Here is a 21,258-nt window from a genome sequence, read left to right on the forward strand (position 1 = left end):
GGGGCTATTCTGCTTGACATTTCAATCAGAGGATGGGAGGGTGGGGCAGGGCAGGGAGAGACCTGCAGAGGCCCAGAGCCCATTTCCCTGCCTCAAGGTTGAAACCATTCTGGAAAGACACTGATGTGTGTACCCTTTCTCCCTCTCACCTTATCTATCCCATTAAATGATACAGGGCCTTGGTAGTTTGATAGTTATTAACAATGGAGACCTATATTCATAAAATGTAAGCCATCAGAAGAAATATGATCCTTAAAGGGATATTAACATGCTAACAAATGAAAAACTTGTGAGCAGAACAGATATTATAAACAAGGCATCATGTGTGCATAATTCTGCCTTACTTGAAGAATTATAAGTATTTCTATTCAGCAAACATTTATTAAATTCCTGCTCTTTGAGAGGCGGCCATGCTAGATGCTATGCTGGGGATTCATGCATGAATAAAACCTAGTGTTTGCCTTCAAGGAGCTTGTAGTCTAGGATGTGGGATGGGGAGAGTCAATGAGATGCATGCAAAAATAACTGTAATGCAAGTTAGAGTATGAATACTCAAGTGTTGTGAAATTTGAGAAGATGCCAGTAAGTAAGACTTCATGGAAAATGTGCCATCTAACCTGGTTCTTGAAGGAAGGACAGGATGGGGATACACAGAAGTTTGTGACTGGGGTATAAAGAGGCTAATTAGGTAACATAAGCAAAGAGAGGGCGTGGTGAGATAAGGGAGCACTAAGTCACCCAATTTGGCTGGAATGTAGGAAGCCTGAAAGGAAGTCATGCAAAGGCAAGCTGGTGAAGATGGTCCAGAGTCTCGTACAGCTGGCCAAGATAGGCTGTCCTGGGTATTTGTGTGGGTAAGGAGTGGCAAGAGGGAGTCTAGGCATCTGGTTTGCCTAGAACCCACGCATCCAGCTCTGGCCTTAAAGGTGTACAGGTGATCAGAGAGTTAAAAAGAACCCTTTACAGTTGAAAGGACCCTTTGAGGGAGGTTCCGTAGTTCATACATGCACCTCATTTTATAGATGAGGAAACTGTGGACACAGGGGGTTCAGTGGCCTGCCCAAGATACCACAGGTGGTAAGATGCAAAGCCAGAATTTGAACCCAGATCTTCTGACTTCATTTCTAGATTTCTTTCTCTGTGCCACATTGCTGTCTAATAAATATAGAACAAGTTAAGTTATTTCAGTCCCTGTATGACAGAAACTTCCACTGGAATTCTATAGCTCTGGATTGGAATGAAGGATTAAGACTCAGAAATGAGAAGGTTCTATAGAGCACCACCTGGGCTTAAGTTCTGTCTCTGATTTCCACAGAAAACTTAGTAAGAAAATATGACAGTGACTCTCTGGGGATCTCTAGTCTGTGATTAGAGGACCATGGATCCTAAAGGTCATCTGAATCCTACCATCTAGAGACAAAGTCAGGACCCAGCAGCCTCTAGGCTGTCCAAGTCCAGTAGCTGTCCAAGTCTGTCCTGATCTATGAGTGTGTGTAGCTATCTATGGCAATCTTGCTGGGAGGGAGCTTCTGAGGAGGCTGAGGACTCGTTAGTCATTGTCAGAGCACAGCTAACCAGGTTTAGTCAGTGAGAACAGCTCTACAGACTGAGAGCTGGAACATGCACATTAAAGCAAATGAAGACCTGCAAATAGCTCCCAGGCCGATGCTTTCCCAGGAGCAAGTGCTGCACAGACACTGGCTTTGCTCACTACCCTTAGGGCAGAATGGAAAGAGACTTCCTGCATTGATAGTTGAACCCCTCACCTCATTTTGGGAACCTAGGTTTTGGTGAACAAATCCATGTTCGTGCTCTGTGTGGAACAGCATGGGACAATGGGAAAAACACTGGATTTTCAGGTCAATGTTTGAGGACTCAGATTCAGATCCTACCTCTGCCGCTTACCAGCTGTATGACCTTGGGCATGGTTATTTTTTTACCTCTCTGGACCTAGTTTCTCTGTCTGTAAAATGATGGGGTTGGACTAGGTGACCTTTTGGATATCAAGTTCCCTTCACAAATAAGGCAAGAGAGGTGCAAGGACCTGCCCAAGGTCACACAGCTGGTAAGGTGAAAAGCCTAGCTAGTAAATCTGTGACCTTTGCCCTTTCTGTCTGAACAACTGAATATGAGTAATCCCCAAGTTGGAATATGAAATGATGACAGAGCAGTTGATACATGACAGGGAGACACCAGGCAGGGAGACTCGCTGGTATTCTCTGACCATCCCTCCCTCTCTCCCCAGAAAGCAGGCATTTTTCTCATGCTGAAACCCAGTACAGTGATCACTTAAGAGACAGCTCCTTCCCCATAGCCACAAGGCCTGGTTTCTCTTCCTTTTCTAGTTCTTAAAGGGGCTTTTATTCTTCTCAAACACTTGCAAGGCTAGACTCCATTTTAGGTTTCTGTGGAGAGGACCAGTTTGGGTATGAGACGTTCTGTGAGCTGTAAGCCTATGGTTTGCATTTTTGACCCCTGAAACAATGGGAAAGACTCAGGATATGGATGGTGGTCTATTATATTTTATATATTTATATATTATATTTATCTTAAGAACTTCCTTCCCCATATGCTTTTTTCACTAGTCAGTTAAGTTCTCTGTACCTCTGTGTCTTTATTTGCAAGCTGTGCCTTCTTGTCCCTCAGGCAGCCTTTGGAAAAAATGAAGTGATCCATGAACAAACATGTGAAATTCAAGGAGCCTGAGTTAAACTCTTCGTGATCTGGGTCACTAAGCTGAGACAACAAGCCTATGATACTTATGAGGGGAAGGTGGCAAATCCCTACAGAGGTGAAAAACAATCTTTCATTGTGAATCATAGGATACATCCCTAACCCGGCCAACTACCTCTCAAATATGGGTTATTTGTCTAAAGGAGAAGCAGGCCAGTTGGTAGGCCATGAGGGGTCACACAACCTGACCCCTTGGTCAACATGCACGTGAATCCTTTGTATAACATTTTAATGTATAATCTTATAAGTTTTATTCAAACACCACTGGTGACAGAGAACTCAGTACCTTATAAGACTCATATCCCATTTTTATGCAGCTCTCAGTTTTAGAAAGTGCTTTCTTCCTTATGCTGAACTGAAATCTACTTCTCTTCACCTTCTACCTGATATGGCCACATTCTGCCACCTAGAGCTGTACCTTGCACCCTTAATCCTCTTTCCACCTGACAGGCTAGCACATATGAAAATATAGCAATCGTATGCGTCTGTGCAAGTGGGTTTCATGCTTAAAATAGCCATTTATTTGAAGGGATCCTCATATGACCTAGGGTTGAATCCCTTGACCCTCCTGATCACTGTCCTCTGGCCACAAAGGTTTGTCAAAGACCTTTATAAAAGATGTTGCCCAGAACTGAGCTCAGCATGCTAGTGGTGGCCTGAAGGGGAGAGTGGGCAGAGGGCAGCAGGAAGCTGGTCCTTCAGCTCCCTCTTTCTAGGCACTCTACACACTTCAGCATTTCAAAGGCTGATGATTTGTTCAATGGCAGCACCCATACTCTGACACATATTGTCCCCTGTTCCTGACAAGTACCCCAAAATTGACTCAGTATCATCATTTTCTATGAAACATGGCCAATAATTACCATTCATTTAAGAAAAGGGCTCTGAAAGATAGTGAAATGTTTCATTTATAAAATGTCTGGAATCATTTGCAACAGTGAATAGAGCTCTGTCAATAAAAGTGGGATCTGGTAGAGAAAATATAATAGACCATCATCCATATCCTGAGTCTTTCCCATTGTTTCAGGGGTCAAAAATGCAAACCATAGGCTTACAGCTCACAGAGCGTCTCATACCCAAACTGGTCCTCTCCACAGAAACCTAAAATGGAGTCTAGCCTTGCAAGTGTTTGAGAAGAATAAAAGCCCCTTTAAGAACTAGAATCAGCAGCTCAGATCCGCCCTTTCTATCTTCTGCCTTAATTTCTTTCTTATCCCTCATTCCCCTTTGCATTTGTTGAAATAGTCAAGGCTTACCCCAGGCATATAAAAATGGGTGCAAAGATGTCCTAGGAGCACGAGGAACTCCCTGCTAAACCTGAAGGCTAAAGGAGAAAGAGCCTCCTAGATCCAATTCAGGTCAAGAAATATTGATGAGGCATCTACTACATGCAGACACCTGTGTCTGCGTGTGAGAAAGATACCATATTCAGCCAAGTCACAATCATAGCCTTCCTGGGGCTCTTGGGCTGTTATGATAAGGCACCAAAGCTTCTCAGTATAGCTGAGGTTGCATGAAAAGACCAAACTAAGTGCTCTCTGAAATCCAAGAAGGAAGGGAAGATTAGACTTGACTTCATAGAGAAGGAGGCACATGAGTTGGTCTTTGAAGTATGGGAAAGAATTCACCAGGAAAGAGGAAGAGAAAGGACATTCCAGGTATGGAGAAGGAAGTGAGCAGAGGTAGAAGGGGGAGAAAGAACTTGGCATATACAGGGGGAAGGGGACAAAGAAGCATTTATTTCCCTGAAATATAGCCAAACCCATTCAGTACTTGAATCTGGATCCCTAGGTTTTTATCATGGTCATTGCTAAAGAAAGAATCTTCCAATTATCTAAAGGTTTGTAAGTTTCAACCAAAATAATTTCATCAGTATGATGCTGTCTATCCCTGAAGGAAGGATGGGGGATAGAGTGTCATCTAATCTCCCACCACTCATAATATGTTTGGGCATAAAAAGAAAGCAAGATTTGCTTGTATGTGTGTGTAACATTAAGTATGGTGATAGAGCCTAGGGCCTCACTGCTCTTTGTGAGTCAGGATCCTGAGTAACAGGAAAAAAACAAGTTAGGCTCATTGTCTGGTGGAGGAGATGGAAAAGCCCAAATTCACATGAATTTTGCCCTAAATCCTGGACTTTGAATGGCCCAATAGTACTGCCCACTTTCTCTTCCTTACCCCCTCCCACTGAAAGAAAGTCCTCTGACCCAGAACAGCTCATTCAGGGTCATTATTTCCATTACTTTCTTATGTTGTTTTCATGTTTCTGTTTAAAAATATTCCCTCTGGATTCTGTTAAGTGGTGAGCTGCCAGAAACATCTGCTGTGAATTGGTTTGCATGATTTCTGTTGTTGATGTTGATGTTGGTGTTTTTCTTCAAAAATACTTGTTTAGAAAGCAAGTTGGACAGGGTGAACCGATTCTGAGCAGACTTGGGTTCAGAGGTTAATAATGTCCATGCCTACTCCCATTTCCCTCTTTTCTTAATTAAAAGCTTGGCTCTGGACCCTCCTTGTTGAAGATCTTAGCCCCCTTCTCATCCTGTACAGTCTAGTCCATGACCATGTTTTCTTGTAAATCCTCTTTTTTAACATGGCTCTCTCCGGGGCCTTGGTGGCCTTTCTCTTGCTTTTCTGCAGTTCCCAGTGCAGCACTAGAACTGTTCATTTTTTTAATCTCTCAGACCCCTGAATAATAAGCCCATCTTCTCTTCCTGTGATACAAGTCATTTATATCATCCCCTATTCCCAGGTAACATCCTACTGCCTTAAACTCGCTTTGCATCTTTGCATTGATTTCTGGATCACCTACAGTTGTGATTCCTCAGAAAATTATAATAAACATTCATGGTACTAGGTCCTGTACCTAGGCACTGGACATAGAAAAACAACAATTGACTGAACAAGATGGCTGCAGTGCCCCCCTCCAGTGCTGAGGATCTAGGATTCTGATATCATTCAGACTTGTGGTTAGTAAGTTGCTACCAGAGGCACTTATGGCCTTCTGATTCCCAGTGGTCCTTACTAAGGAAAGGATATCTTACTTCAAGCCTGAAACCTGAGAGAGGTAAAACCTCACTGCCACTGACTAACACAATGACCTCCATTAACAAAAGAAAGATGGTGGCTAGGATATTAGCTAATCTGGCCCCATCAGGAGATCACAGTCCTGGGGCTCTTTTACTCAAGTGCTGATTCTGTCAGTGCTGGGTCAATGACTGATGGTACCAGGAGGAGCCATGAAATGTGTACTCAGGCTGTGCTCTGGTGAATGAATTGAGCATCTTCATAGAAGTCAGCTTGTCGCCAGCAAAAGATGGAAAAGAAACAGCCTGTGGCTGGTAGCTTCCTGCTTGCTGCTGATGGCCCAACGGGGAGTAGGTATTCTCTCCAGTGTTAACAGGGGAGCACCAACTCCATTGTGAAGCTCATTAATATTGATTCCTGCTAAAAGCAAAGTGAAATAAAGAGGAAAGAACAGCAGGGGGAAAAGGACAGGGTAGCAACAAATTCTTCTGGCCTGAGCTCTGTCATCTGAACCATTCTACAGCAACTGTGGGAATCATGACAAATGCCATTTTATTGGGTGTGGTCATTTGAATCATAGTCTTTATGAAATGTCATTCAAGACATTAAAGTAGGCAGATTGCTCTGCACTCAACGTTGGGATGGCTTGTCTGGAAGGTTTGTGTTGTTTGAATTGGGCAAAGCTGGATTTCCTGAGTACTTAAGGAGAAATTGTTCTGATTCTGGAGGTTTAGATCTGTATCTAGCCATGACGTGGAGCTCTCTAGCTTTGGAATTTTCTGTCAGCAAAACAGGTCAAGTGATATTGAAGAGCCTTTGCCCATGAATCTTAGGGATTCTTTCCTCACTTCTCTGACCCAACCATCAAACAAGTATTAAGCACTTACTATGTGCCAAGCACTGAGACAGACACACAGACAGATAAATGGATGGATAAATAGATAGAGATAGACAGAGATGGATAGAGAGATGGGTAGATAGATAGATAGCAGACCAGCAGACTGAGTGAGCAAGGATTATTTATTGAGCACTTACAATGTGCCAGGCACTGTATTAAGCCCCAGGGATACAAACAAAAGGGAGACACTCCTTGCCCTCAAGGAGTTTACATTCTCCCACCAATGCAAGCAGGGAAGAAGGCAGGGGAGTGAGAGGCTTACAGGGGTGATGTCCGAGGTTCTGGTGGGGGAAAGGGGAGATGACAGCCCAGTGGAAAGGGCGTGGATGGCATGGCAATGGCCAGGAAATGAGACAGAGTATATACAAATATACACAGAATATATGCAAGCTAATCATTCAGGGGATGAGAAGGCCCAAGCAGCTAAAAGATCAAGAAAGGCCACTCATAGTCTCACAACTGAGCTGGATGTCAAAGGAAGGTCAGTATTCTAAGATGTGGAGGGGAGGAGGGGGAACTTTCCAGGTAGGAGAGATCACCTGTGCAAAGGCACAATCATGGGAGAGGGATAGTTGTATATGAGGATAAGCCAAAAGACCTCTGGCTGGACAAAAGTGAATGAAAGGAATGGTAAATGAGGCTTGGAAGGGTAGGTTGTGACCCATTGTGAGAGGCATTGAATGCCAAACATGGGAGTTTATATTTGGTCTTGGAGGTCACTGAGAGCCACTAGAGTTTACTATAGCAGCAAGGAAATGGCCTGGCCAGATTCATGTTTGTCACCTATGTTAAGGATGGATTCAAGATAGAAACTATTGGAGACAGGGAGGTAGTAGCTCCTGCAATAGTCCATGTGAGCAGGTATGAGGGTTGGCCTAGGGGAGTGACTGTGTAATGGAAAGCAGGGGATTGATAGAAGAAATATTGTGGATATTGAGGAAACTTGCCATGGCAGCTGATTAGAAAGGGGAGATGAGGGAGAGGGTCTCTGCAAGTCTTTGGAGTGCCTCCTGCTGCTCCATGAAGCCTGTCCTAACTTCTCAGCCTCCTCAGAATGCCTTCTCCTGCCTTGGAGTCTCACTGCCCATTGAACCTGGATCATTCCATTAAACCCTGGATCATACATCATCTCATCTGCATGTTCAATGACCAAATTATGCACATTAATGTTGTTTCCCAAATTAAAAATATTAATACTAACTAATATGTCCAGAGCACTTTAAAGTTTCCAAAGCATTTTTAGTCCATTATGTCATTTGGGCCTCTAAAGAAGCCATCTAGGTTCCACAGGTATTCTTATGCCCATTTTAGAGATGATGGAGTTTAGGAGCTCCTTGAGGGCAAGAACAGTAGAATTTATACAAAATCTACTCTATAGCAGCCTCCACTGGCATCCTGCTTCAGGGTCTCATCTTGATTTGGAGGTAACCCTGGGCTTTTGAAGCCCAAGATATTCTTTAGAGCCCAAGCTCCAACTGGTCCTATTGTCCTGGAAATAGCTCATTAATGAACCCAATGATACCTAACGTGACTTATCCAAGGAGCGGCCTGCTTTAAATTAGAGAGGTTCCTTCCCAGCTTGGACAGAGGGTGATTGCTTGGCTGTAGCACCTCTGGAAGATTGGGTACTTATTCATGTGGAAAAGAAGGGGTGTGACCTACACTGGGGACAGACACAACTACAGACCCTTGGAGACTGAGGGACTGGGTTCAAGACTCTGTGCTTAGTGTGGTGTGAAGGACATGGAGGTAAAAAATAACATGGTCTTTCAAAGAGCTTCTATTCTGTTGGGATGAAAGAACACGTTCATGGAGAACTCTAACACAAGATAGGGGGTGACGGGAGCAGAAAAGAAAAGCAAACAATAGCTCCTAGGAGAAAATGAGGAGGGGGAGAAGGAAGAAAAAGAGGACACTTTCAATGGGAGGAATCCAGAAAGGCTTCAGGGAGGAGGCAGTGGTAGACTCTAACCCTTGAAGGAAGGAAAGGATTTGACAGGAGCATAGATATGGAACTGGTGGGAGCATCTACTCCAAACTTCCTCTTTTCACACTGGAGGAAATTACAGCACAGGAAGATAAAGGCAAAGTCACAAAGGCAGAAAATACTAGGGCTGGGGTTTGAACCTCAGTCCTTCCATTCCAGAGCCAGCACTCTGTCCAACATGGAATAGCTGATTATTCATTTGGGCTAGAACCAAGGGTGGGGGCAGGGATGAGCTGCAGTTAAAACCAAGCTGTGGGGGCAGGGTATAAATGTTTGACCAGGAAGGTCGTGTTTTATCTTAAAGGCAAATGCACACTACTAAATGCTTTAAGTAGAGGACTGGAGTGATGAGATCTATGCCTTGGGAAGATGAATTTAGCAGTTGTGTAAAACGACAGTGGACTACCAAAGGGATTGCCCGGAGGCAGAGAGCTTAGTCCAGGTGGGAGGTGATGAAGCCCTGAACTAGGGTGGCAGCTTTGTGGGTGCAAAGACCAAGACGAATGTGAGAGGTTTTGTGAACCCAGAATCAGCAGAAGCCTGCCTTTACTCCTTCTATATCCACATGGCCCGAGGTGGGGCAGAGAGTTTGCAGATATGGTGTTTGGACACATGGCAAGCATCCAAGTAATACTTGTTTGTTGACACCAATTTAATTAATTAATATTCTACCAATTGCATCCTTTGGAAACAACACTTCTCCTGCAAACTATAGGGTCTTGTAGGTTCTGCACTAGAAGATTTTGAGACGCATGTGGATACTAGTATCATGACTTGGTTCTGGCTCCCCTGTGCCTTATTAGCACTATCCCTAAGGCTGTGTTGGACTCTGCACCATCCTCCCCAAACAGAGAAAATTTTCACATTGCAGTTTCCCTTTCCAGCCTCAGTGTCCAACAATAGTGTGCCAACCTCACTCTTTCCTAGGAAGAAGTAACTGAAAAGAAAAACCCAGCACATTGGAGCTAGTGCCTCAGTCAGGGTGTTCTGGGTACAACACAGAACATCATGTTATAGGAAGCTGTTTGGGAAATGTTGAAGAATAGATGTTCTTGGGTGGACTTCAAGACTTCATCCCAAGTTCCCTCGGTGAGTCATGCTCTGCTAGGGAGCCAGTGCACCTTCTAAAGACCAAACACCAGCTCAAAGGTACATCAAGGAAAGTCAGGTAAAATAGCGACCTCAAGGAGGTTCCTATTTGCTCTCATTTACCAGGAGTATGGAGTTTTCTCCCTTTGTCTTAAGTCAAAATTATTAGTCCAATGCAAGATCAGCAGAACATGGGGTTGAAAGGGACCTTTGTGGCAATTTGATCCACTTATGCCTGAATAAAAATCTACTCTACAATTCCAAGATTATTAAGAATCACTATCTTTAAAAAGCAAGATTTTAAGGGTTGATTCTAAAAGACAAAAAGGAAATCAGGAGCAAAGCGAGCATTTATTAAGCACCTACTATGTGCCAGGCACTAGGCATTGGAAATACAAAGGAAGTCCCTATTCTCAGGGAGCTCAGTTTGCCAGGTTGGGGTGGGGTGGAGTGGGGGAGGAATGGAGAACAAAATGCAATACACTTTGTACAAACAAGATCTAGAACAGACAGACTGGAGATAATCTCCAAAGGAAGGCATTAGCATCAGTGGGGATATGGAAAGGTTCCTTGTACAAGGTGGGGTTTTGAATGAAGCCCCTAGGCTGTGGGGAGCAGGAGGGCTGCTCCAGGAGTGGAGGGACAGCAGACTGTCTTCTAAGAGTCATTTGGTTCTTAAAACTCTCCCTTGTTTTTTAAAGGGATGACAGCATAATTAAAGTTACCAAATTGTAATTAATCTTTGTCACTCAATAGTTGCCTAGTTGGATGAATAAAAAGGTCTCTTTATACAAATAGTTCAGAATCAAATCAGAATCCAATCTCACACACAGGTGGAGGAGACTTTCAGAAGTCATCTAATCTAAACTATCAGAACAAGAAGCCCTTCTACAGCATGTTCAACAGAACCCCAATGTTTCTATTTGCAGACCTTCAGTGACAGGGAACTTACTACCTGTTGAGGCAGCCCAGTTCCTTTGGGATAATTCCAGTTGTACTTATGCTAAGCTGAACTGTGCTTCATCCAGTTGCTCCCAGTTCTGCCTCCTAAGGCCAAGCAAAATGATTCTTCCACTGGCCAGTCCTTCAGTTACCTGAAGACAGCTGGCATGATCTACCTACATTTTATTTTTTGACCTAAGACTCATTTGTTCCTTCAGCTCAGCTTTGTCCAGTCCAGCCTCCGGCTTCCTGAGAGTCGTGGTCATCATGCTCAAGGCATTCTTCCACTTACCATCCTCCTTTCTACTATGAAGTGCCCAGAACTGAGCGGATCCTCTAGCTTCCCATAATCTGACTAGAAATGGGTACAGTAGGTACAATAGGACTGTGTCCTCCCTTCATCTGAGCCCACTGCTGCTGCCAATGCAGCCTGTGATCATAATCACTTTGCTAGCTCCCCTGTCACACATTTTGAGCTTAACAGTCATTAAGCCCATCATTAGGATCCAGACATGTTTCAGGCAAACTACTATGTTGCAAGATCTCCCCTGTATTTTACGTGTACAGTTTAGCCAAGATTATCCTTATGGAATTCCATCTTAGTTGATTTGACCTAGTATTCTTCCTTATACTGTCTTATTTCCCAATTATGCTATCTTCAAATAACTAGCTCTCTCAGCTTTATAGGGGCAACAAGGTGGTGCAGTGGATAGAGCACCAGGCCTGGAGTCAGGAAGCCTCATCTTCTTGAGTTCAAATCTGTTCTCAGACACTTATTAGCTGTGTGGCCCTGGGCAGGTCACTGTTTGCCTCAGTTTCCTCATCCATAATGTGAGCTGGAGAAGGAATTGGCAAATCACTGTGGTATCTTTGCCAAGAAAATTCCAAATGGGGTCATGAAGAGTCAGACACAACTGAAAAGATGACTGAACAACTCAGCTTTATGTAATCTAAAAACCAAGTCTGGTATAAGAAGCTACTTATGCTTTCTTCCAGGTTGTTGGTAAAAATCAAGCTCAGATCTGGGTTGGTGGCACTTCCACTTGTGACCTCTTCTAGGTTGACATCAATCCATCAATCAGTTGATTAACGGACCTGGCCATTCAGCCATTTCTGAACCTGACCACTTGTACAATAATCTAGGCCACATATCTCCATCTCAGCCACAAGGGTATTGTGAGAGACTTTGTCATGGGCAGGTATGCTACATCCAACACATTCCCTTGATCTGCCTGTGTAGGAACCCTGTCAAACACAGAAGAGTCTGACATAATCTTTTTGTGATGAGCCTATGGTGGCTCAGTGACTGCTGCTTCTCTTTCTGAGGGCACACAGCATCCTTTTAATAATGCATTCCACTGCATGGAAAGTGTGTTTTACATCTTTCAAAGCTAAGCTATGAGAAGAACCTATGTGTTGCATTCTAAATGCTGGAGTTGAACCCCAACTTCTTACAAGAAAGTCTAGCTTCTGCCCAATTTGAAAATTACAATTTTTTAAAATATTAGAATCCCTGAAATGGAGCTATTTCAGATTGTCCCCCAGTCTGGTGACACCCTGCATTAAGAACCATTCAGAGAATTTTTTTTTTCATTTTAAATATCTGTTGTGAATCTTAAGCCAGTTCCTACTCAATTTTCTATTCAGTTTGATTTCTCCCAGTCAATGAAAAAAGGTTTTGAAAAGTTACTGTCTTGGACCCATGACCTATGAATAGACTCTGTCCCTGTAGAGACCTCAGAATTTTTAACTCAAGAAGCCTACCTTGGCAGTGGAATGGTTTTTTGGGAAGTCCATGCCAATGAATGTGATTCTATTTATCACAGAACAGGAGAGTCAGGAAGCCATAGCTGGGTTCCTGGTCAAGTTTGAAAAATTAAGTTTCATAGAGTTAGAATACAAAGTACTATTATGGAGATGCAAGCCTGTGATTGTCCTCTACAAAGTGGAGAGTGCCTCTTATCTGCCTGGGGATTGCTCCAATCAATATGTGTCCTGTTTAGAATAAAACCCATAAAACAAACCCTGAAAGGGGAGAAATCTGACAGAAATAAATACCCCAGCTGTCTGCCTTGGTTTGCTTGATTCATGAGAAAGATTTAGGTATTTTCAAGGTAAAAAATATAAAACAGAGTTCATTTTTCTAGAGTTCACTTGGATGAACAGTGAGAGAACAAGAATATGTTGCTTTAACTCTCATTTCTTGTGCTTTAATTTGTTGAATATCTCTTTTGATTTGGGTGAATGTTATTGAGTTGTTTTCAATCACATCCAACTCTTCATGACCCCATTAGGGGTTTTCTTGTCAGAGATCCTAGAGTGGTTTGCCATTTCCTTCTCCAGCTCATTTTAGAGTTGAGGAAACTGAGGCAAACAGGGTTAAGTGACTTGCAAAAGATCACATAGGTTCATCCAGCTAGTAAGTGTCTGAGGCCAGATTTGAACTCAAGAGGATGAGTATTCCTGACTCCTGGCCCACCACTCTGCACTATGCTGCCTAACTGTTTGGTTTGGTTGGAGGATTATCATTCAAAGTCCAAGTGGTTCATTTAAAATGTTCCAGTGGTCAAACTTGGCCTGATCAAGAACAAAGCCAGACCATGGAAATTAAAGAACATGCTTTGGTTAGTCACACCCACATTTAAAAAAACAATGTCTTTAAATCCAAAGCACGTTTGATCTCACCAGGCTCACTTCATATTGTGTATGCTCTCTAGAATAATATGAAGAGACCAACGATTTGTGTTTTTAAATTTCAACTATATGAAAGAACATTACTGTTCTTAAGGATGGTATAAATGCACCTATTTATTAGAATGGCATATCATTCCAGACTTTGTGATAATTACCTAAAGAGAAGGTAATTGTTCACAGTGTTCTCCTATTTCAGAGACTATTCTCTAGTCTGATGACAAAATTCATTAAGAATCCCTCAAAGAATTTTTTTTTCATTTTAAGTACATCTTGTGAATTTTAAGCCTTTCCTATTCAATTTGGCTATTCCTATTCAGTAAACATTTTTTTGGAAAGTTACTGTCAGGGACCAATGACCTCTGGATTACAGGATTCCAACCCTTGATTTAGGTATGCCCTGGTGAAAATGGAAGATTCAAAAGGTTATGCCAGGAAAACAATTGTTACAGACCTTGTGACATAGAGTCTCCATTCAGTAGATTTAGTTTAATTAAGCCTTGCCTGAGTACCTCTGGCATAAAAAGACAATGCTAGACTCTGGCATAAAATGGCAAAGGTCACAATTCTGCCATCAAAGAATGTCCATTCTGCTAGGGGATGTGGTATCTATGCAAAAGGCAAATCTATCCAGAAAAAAAGGCACTAATGCAGAGGGTCCAGGCAGGCTTCAGAGCTGAGCCCTGAAGGGGAAGTAATCCAGGGATTAGAAAAAAGAGAGAGGAAGAGAAAGAGAGAGCATCCCCAACTTTTAGATTAGCCTATGGCAAAGCACAAATGGGAAATGGAATGTCAAGGTTGAGGGGCAGCTGGTTGGCCTGTGACTAGAATGTAGAGTACATAAGGGGGTATCCATACATTGTGAAATGTCTGGAAAGTTAGGATGGAGCCAGACTGGGAAAAGCTCTTCATGCTCTGCTGAGGAATGAGTGTTTTCTTAAATACTAAAGGATTCACTAAACATTTTTGAGCAGGGGGATGAAGTCAGATCCGTGTTTTGGGAATATCAATTTGATATTAGTGTACAGAATATTTTGCAGAGGGGAGACTTTCAAGCAGTTAGGAGGCCATTGCAAGGGCCCAAGCAAGAGGAGATGGGAGCCTGAACTACAGTGGTGACTGGGACTAAAGGGGAGTGCATAGATACAGTAGATGTTGAAGAGGTAGAATCAAGAAGATTTGGTAACTGATTGAATATGGGGATGGTGGGAGAGGGAGGATAATAGATTGTTGATGCCCTCTGAATAGAGCAGTTTGGATCAGTTGATGGGGTTGAGAGTCCAATAAAAATGTTGTGCAAAGAATTAAAGTGAGCAAGTAGAACTAACAAGTATGAACTAATTTGTCTAGGAGTTTCACTATGTGAGGCAAAGTTATAGAATAATATCTTGATGAAGTGGTCTAGAAAAAGGATTTTATTAAGTATAGAGGAGAAAAAGCTCCAAGAGCAAGATAAAGGTAAAATAAAAACAACCTTAAGGTTCCACCTCACAGCCAGGAAATTGGCAAGGATTATGAAAGATAGACAGAGTTGGAGGGGTTGTGGAAAGACAGGCACGCTGATGCACTGTTGGTGGACCTGAGAAGAAGTTACACCATTGTGGGACCCAATGAGATAATGGTTGTAAAGTGCTCAGCACAGTGCCTGGCAAATAGTAAGTGCCACAGAAATATTAACTATCATTATTAATAATATTATTTCTACCTTCCAAGGCCATCCCCCAACCCCCACTGCAATTACAGCATGATGTAACACCCTTAAAACATTTACCCAAAGAGTCTATTTCTGCCTGCTGTCATGTGGCCTTAGAATAATTGCTCCAACCTGGACCTGGACCTGTGGGCTGGCCTTCCAGCTTGGCTGCCCTGGCTTCCTTGAGTTAGAAATACATACTGCCACAAAGAAACTGCTAAGTGTGGTGAAGATTCTAAGTCTTCTAAAAAAGTTAGATCTCTCTTTACTTGTTTTGTTCCACCAATACATCATGTTCTCAGTGTTGGAAAAGCAATAAAATTAATCATTCTTGACTTTGATTGATAAGGAAATACACATCAGAAAACAATCCTGCTTAACACAAGCAGGAAAGTTCTCTGTGGTTTGCACAACACAAGTAATAGAAGTACAATCATGTTTATTTTCACTGCTGTAGAGAGAGATAATTAAAATATTCCTGGAAGGAAAAAAGGAAAACAAATCTAGGAAGCCTCAGAAATAACTAATTTATATAAGAAAGATTCAGCACTTCACACATATGTGTGCCTAGTCATGACACAAAGAAGCATCATTAGTGAAAATGGAGATGGTCTGGATGCAGGGCAGGAGGCAGGAAGAAGGGGGGTGTCTGGAGGGCAATGTTGGGTGGGTAAGTCCTGGCTGGCCCAGGAAAACGGTGCCTGCACAGATCATATATGTGTGATTTTCCACACTTACAATCATTACTAGAATGAAATCTGTATGAACAAAAAGAAACAAAATCCCATAACAATAATCAAACAACTCCAATGACAAGCACTGAACACCCTCTGATTCCATTCCTGGAAAACTTAACTATGACTTGCCTACTGTATGTAGCATTTCATTCTCTGCCTTCATTCGATTTATCATTACCATAAATGGGAATGAACAGCTTTGGACTCTGGTGGTTTCCAGTCGCCTTCCTCTCAGAGAGTACAGATGCCTTCAACCTCCTGAAGGAATAAAATACTCAGCCAGGACTTTCACACAGTCCCTCCTCACCTCTCGCCTACACTATTATAGTGAATGGCCTCCTTAGTTACAAACACACACACACACACACACACACGCACACACACACACCATTATAGATATATGTGTATACATAGTGTATCATAAATTATATACATCTATATATACATATACACCCTTGTATATATGTATGTCTATGATATACATATATGGTATTTACACCAGAAATACTTGTGTGTATAGGAAATAGATTCCACATATCCATATAAATCATAGACAGGTAGGTTGAATACTGCTTATTTGTACATAGTTATCTGCACATTCTTTTCCCCCATTATAGTGTGACCTCCTGGAGGACAGGGACACTTTTGCCTTTCATCAGTCTTTAGTTCATTGCTTGGTGCATGGTCAATGCTCTATATGTTAATTAACTCCTCTGGACTCTAGTTTTATTCTGGCCAATTTTTCTCAACATTTCCCATCATTCCCCTGACACATCACCAAACTTTCTTGTTTGGTGTTTCCAACCATGGTGTTCCATTTCTAACCTCAGGCCTTTACCCAGGTTATTTGGCATCACTCCAGTGGGGGCTGAATTGGAGGTCACCCCTTGGGGTACTGAGCCCCATGTTTCCCCAGAAGTAACCAAAGTGCAAGCTCAGACTCCATGAGGTTTACTGTCATCCAAGCACCCACCACAACCAGCAGCACTCCTTTCTCCTCTCTGCCTCTTAAACTCCCTAGCTTCCATCAAAGCTTCACTCAGGTGCCAGACACCATTGGAAGCCTTCCTTTATCAAAGGAAGTAACATACAGAAAGCATTTTGTAAACCTTCAATTACTACTTAATTGTTACATAGTGTTTTATTGTCATTATCCCTTCCCATGTTAGCACTATCTTCTTCCTCAAATTATCTCAAATTTACTTACCTCCAGTAGAATATAATCCCTTTGAGGGCAGGAGCTATCACTTTTTGATCTCTGTATTCTCAACATCTAGTGCCAAATAGGATGCTTAACAATGGCTTCTTGGATTACATTACATCAATGGTACTGTGCATTCAAGCCATGGATGAATGGTTTAACACTCATTGACGCATAGACTCAGGCAGACACATCCCCCCACACCCACAGAGACACACAAATATGCAGACACACATATACTGCCTGCTTCCCACCTGTAGAACCGGCAAGCTGGAAGGCTGCTCTGGCATTCCTTAGGGGTGGAGGCAAAGGAGCGTTCGTCCATCAAAGGGACCCTTCCCCCCCAGCTGTGTTGTCCTAGGAGGCATTTCACATTCTTCATCTTCCTGAAGCTTCCTCCCTGAGCACAAGCCAAGGCATCCTGGTAGGGAGTGGACAGGAAATACTGTCCATAATGGTTCTGTGGTCTTGACAGGGGGCTGCACTTGGAGAGGAATAAATGGTAGAAAAAGAAGAAGAAAATGGAGACACCAGGTGGAAATCAGAGCCAGGGAAGGTGTGAGCAATGAAGCATTTACCCAGCTCTGTTTCCCTTATTTGCCCCATCCTTCCTGCCAGTGACCTCAGACCAAGCCATATGTGCTTCCACTTTGACAAAGTTCTTGTGGTCATGGAAACGGAATTTGGTGTCCTCTGTGAAGTAAAGACTTCAGGTTGAAACCATCCAACTACTCCCAGTGGCATTCCCCTCGATAGACATCTCCCGAAATTGAACACAGTTTTTCTAGTCTAACCAATGGGTCCATGACCTTCTTAGCCCTAGGAGCTATACCTCTCATGATGCCACCCCGTTTTAGACTAATTGTGTGACTACCATGGCATACTGGTAACTCACAATGAGCTTGCACTTCAATAAAAAAGACTTAATTTTCAGACTCATTGTTATCTAACCACATCTCTCCAATCTTATGCTTATAAAGTTGACTTTTGGACCCACATATAAGACTTCATTAAATTTGATCTGATTAAATTCATCCCATTGCCCAAACCTGTCAAGGCCTGTTGGGATACTACTATTGTGATCTGTGAAATGAAAAGAGCTCCATGACACTGATTTAAACATTGTTACCCTCTTTTCATGTGGGAAATATTGATAGGGGATGATAGCGAAGCTCATGGTCCTTTTCAGGAGAATTTCATTTTTTTCCATTTTCCCCTACAGCTTCCAAGCCAGTAGACTGGAAACTCTGCACAGGGACTATCCCAAGCACCACTCAGCTGTGCCACATTCCCTGCCCTATTGAGTGTGTGGTGTCAGCATGGTCGGCCTGGGGACCTTGTACCTTTGAAAACTGTGATGACCAGCAGGGCAAGAAAGGTATGTAAGTGGCTGCTTGGCCTTCGTCAAGCATTCTGTGATGTAATGTGCTGGTTTAGCCTTTAGGCTTCTTGTCCCCTGTGCTTATCACAGTGTTGGGCAAATAGTAAGGACATAGTAAATGATTGTTGAATTGAATTGACTTAACATCCAGGCTCATGAGGTAAGAAGGAGAAATCATCATGAATGGAGAAGGCTCATGTTATAAGGCGGCCTTGAACTGAACCACAAGGGATGACAATGATGTCTCATAGTATGCTAACCTTCAACTACACATGAGTGAAGCCCACTCATCCCCCACTCCAGCACGAGCCCCTGATAACTGAGATGCCTGTTTTTCATGTTGGCACTTCCAGACCTGAGCACAGGAGCTTGCACAGAAAAGTTGCTGAATTGGTATCTGTAGAATTGAATTAAAGATAAAGAGGTTAGACGTGTGATGATGGAGTGCCTTCCCCTCTCACAGAGGGAACTGAAGAGTCATCAATTCAGAATGTTTCTTCCTTATGTGGAAAGATCTCTCAGTAGATAGGACAGGAATTTTGGAATCCTTGAGTACTACTAAAGGTGGTGCTTAATATGCAAAAGAGGAACTGAAGTCCTTGAAAAAAAATGCAAGTAAATGAGAATTCATTACCTATCTGGAATTCAGTTACCCATCAACCTCTTCTATTCAGGGCAGAACTGAAAACCACTCCCCCCCAAAGAAGAGGCTTCTGAGCATTTAAAAAGGGGCACTGCAGTTTATTCAGAGTGCAGTGTCTTAGACATTTTCTCAGAACCTACTTTTGTTTCACACATATTCAAGCAAAAGTTGGATGGCCACCTGTCTGCAGTATATTATAGTGAGGATTCCTTCCATGTATGGTTTGGACCAGATGGCCAGTGATGTCCCTTCCAACTCTCAAGTTCTGTGAATTTTCATAACCTTGGTGAGCTAGTTCCTGAGCCTACAGAAAACTAAAAGTAATTTAATTTAACTTAATTTAATTTAGAAGGAGAGAAAAGAGATGATGTAGTCTGGCACAGTGAGAACTGACAGTTGGACAACAAAAGATGATCTGGATGAAATATTAAAGGTATTCAAGAGAAGAAAAAAATGTCTCTAGTCCCAGGCTACCAGGGTTAAAGCAAGCATTCCTTTCTTGTTCTATAGTTCCTGATGTCATCAGGGTGTTATCCAAAATGCTATGTTTGGCATGAATCATTAAGAGATGATTAAAGGATGTTCAGTGTACTCTGAGGCAGGGAACCATGTCACATTTTAGAAAGATTTCCTTTCAAACAGTTAAAATTTAAAGTAGCTTTGGCACTCAAAGTTGGCAAATCTGTAGTTATCCAGAAAATTCAGAGACCCAGTGTGATACTACCATAGCTGAAGGTAGGTGATGCATCTGTCTGCCTGGCTCCAAGATCTGTGGGTGTCAGGTAAACACAAAGTCACAGGGGAACACCAACTACTTCATAAGGGCCTGATAAGTGTTCAGCCGTGGTATCTGAGTTGCCTCTAAGACTGGAATGCATGCTAGAGAGGCAGCATTGCATTATGGTTAGAGCTTTAGAGTTAAGAGTCAAGAAAACCTGGATTCAAATCTCACTTTTAACATTTACTAATGGGCTATGATCAAGTCAACAACTCTCTGAGTCACCCTTTCCCCATCTGTAAGATAGACAGAAATCACATTCTCCCTACCTGAAAGGAAGTGTTGCCTAGTAGAGAGAGCTGCTTTGGGATCCAGGAAGAAAGACCTGGGTTCAAGTCATACCTCTGACCTACTGACTGTGAGTCACCTTTCAGTGCTCTGGAAAACTCTAAGACTATAAAATGCAGAGTAGTAGCCAACTTGTACTGATAGAGGGTGTTAACTCACTAGGAAGTTTTTGTGCCAATGAAATAAGAGGAGAAATCTCTATCCCCTGACCTGTTCCCATCTAGGATTATTGTTAGGCCTTTATTAGATCTTTTTATGTGAAGTCCTTTTCTCTGAGCAGCAGAATTCCCATTCCCTCTTACTCCTCAAATGATTGCCTCCTGGAGCTGTCCATTGTACTAAACCATCCACTGACCAAATCTTTTCTTTCCCAAATACTTCAGGCTTTAAACTGAGGAAGAGGAGGATTACTAATGAGCCTACTGGAGGATCTGGGGGGACGAGTAACTGCCCTCACTTGCTGGAAGCCATCCCCTGTGAAGAGCCTTCCTGCTATGACTGGAAGGCAGTGAGGCTTGGAGACTGTGAGCCAGACAACGGAAAGCAGTGTGGTCCTGGAACACAAGTCCAGGAGGTGGTCTGCATCAACAGCGATGGTAAGACCAAGGCGAGTAATTAGAATGATGGCCACAGGGCACTGTGTGCAGGATTGAGTGAGAAGCCTTCCGTTTTCAGAACCAGAATGTTGTCAGGGGTTTTGATGTTCAAAAGGATCTTCTCGTTTGAGATGCTATGGGGTGAAATACCGGACCTAACACAGTAATGCACTCAGAAACAAGAAATGGCTAAATATGAGAGGTGACCATTGAGGACAAGATGGTGATAATGCTCACTCTAGGGAATCAGAATAGAGTAAAATGAGCTTGTTTTGATCTTGCTTCAGACCTATGGCTTTACTGGTACCAGGAACTCACACAGCCAGTATGTGCCAATCGGACTTGAACCCAGGCCTGATTGACTCCAAGCCTAGTTCTCTGTTCCCATCACCATGCTGTCTCTCTAGCTTCATTCTACAAACCATTTTGTCTTCTCCCTTCTGATCAGTAATGTAAGAATGCCAGCTTCAATGCCAGTTCCCTGATAATAATTTGCCCCAGGGCCCTGCTGAAACACCCAGAATCTAAAAGTGGTCTTGACAAAAGCCTTGATCAAAGCAGGGGCTGGGGGTGG

At 42.8% G+C, this 21,258-nt stretch overlaps 1 protein-coding gene across 1 annotated transcript in view; it reads left to right on the forward strand.

Moving 5' to 3' along the window:
- Positions 1-21,258, forward strand: part of THSD7A (thrombospondin type 1 domain containing 7A) — a 331,233-nt gene that overhangs the window by 181,606 nt on the left and 128,369 nt on the right. Inside the window, exons 6-7 of the mRNA XM_027872006.1 lie at positions 18,221-18,376; positions 20,472-20,684. Of these exons, the coding sequence (XP_027727807.1) occupies positions 18,221-18,376; positions 20,472-20,684 (369 nt within the window). The remainder of the gene's footprint in view (positions 1-18,220; positions 18,377-20,471; positions 20,685-21,258) is intronic.

The sequence above is a fragment of the Vombatus ursinus genome, unplaced genomic scaffold, assembly GCF_900497805.2.
Source record: "Vombatus ursinus unplaced genomic scaffold, bare-nosed wombat genome assembly UNPS02014799.1, whole genome shotgun sequence".
Taxonomy (NCBI): domain Eukaryota; kingdom Metazoa; phylum Chordata; class Mammalia; order Diprotodontia; family Vombatidae; genus Vombatus; species Vombatus ursinus.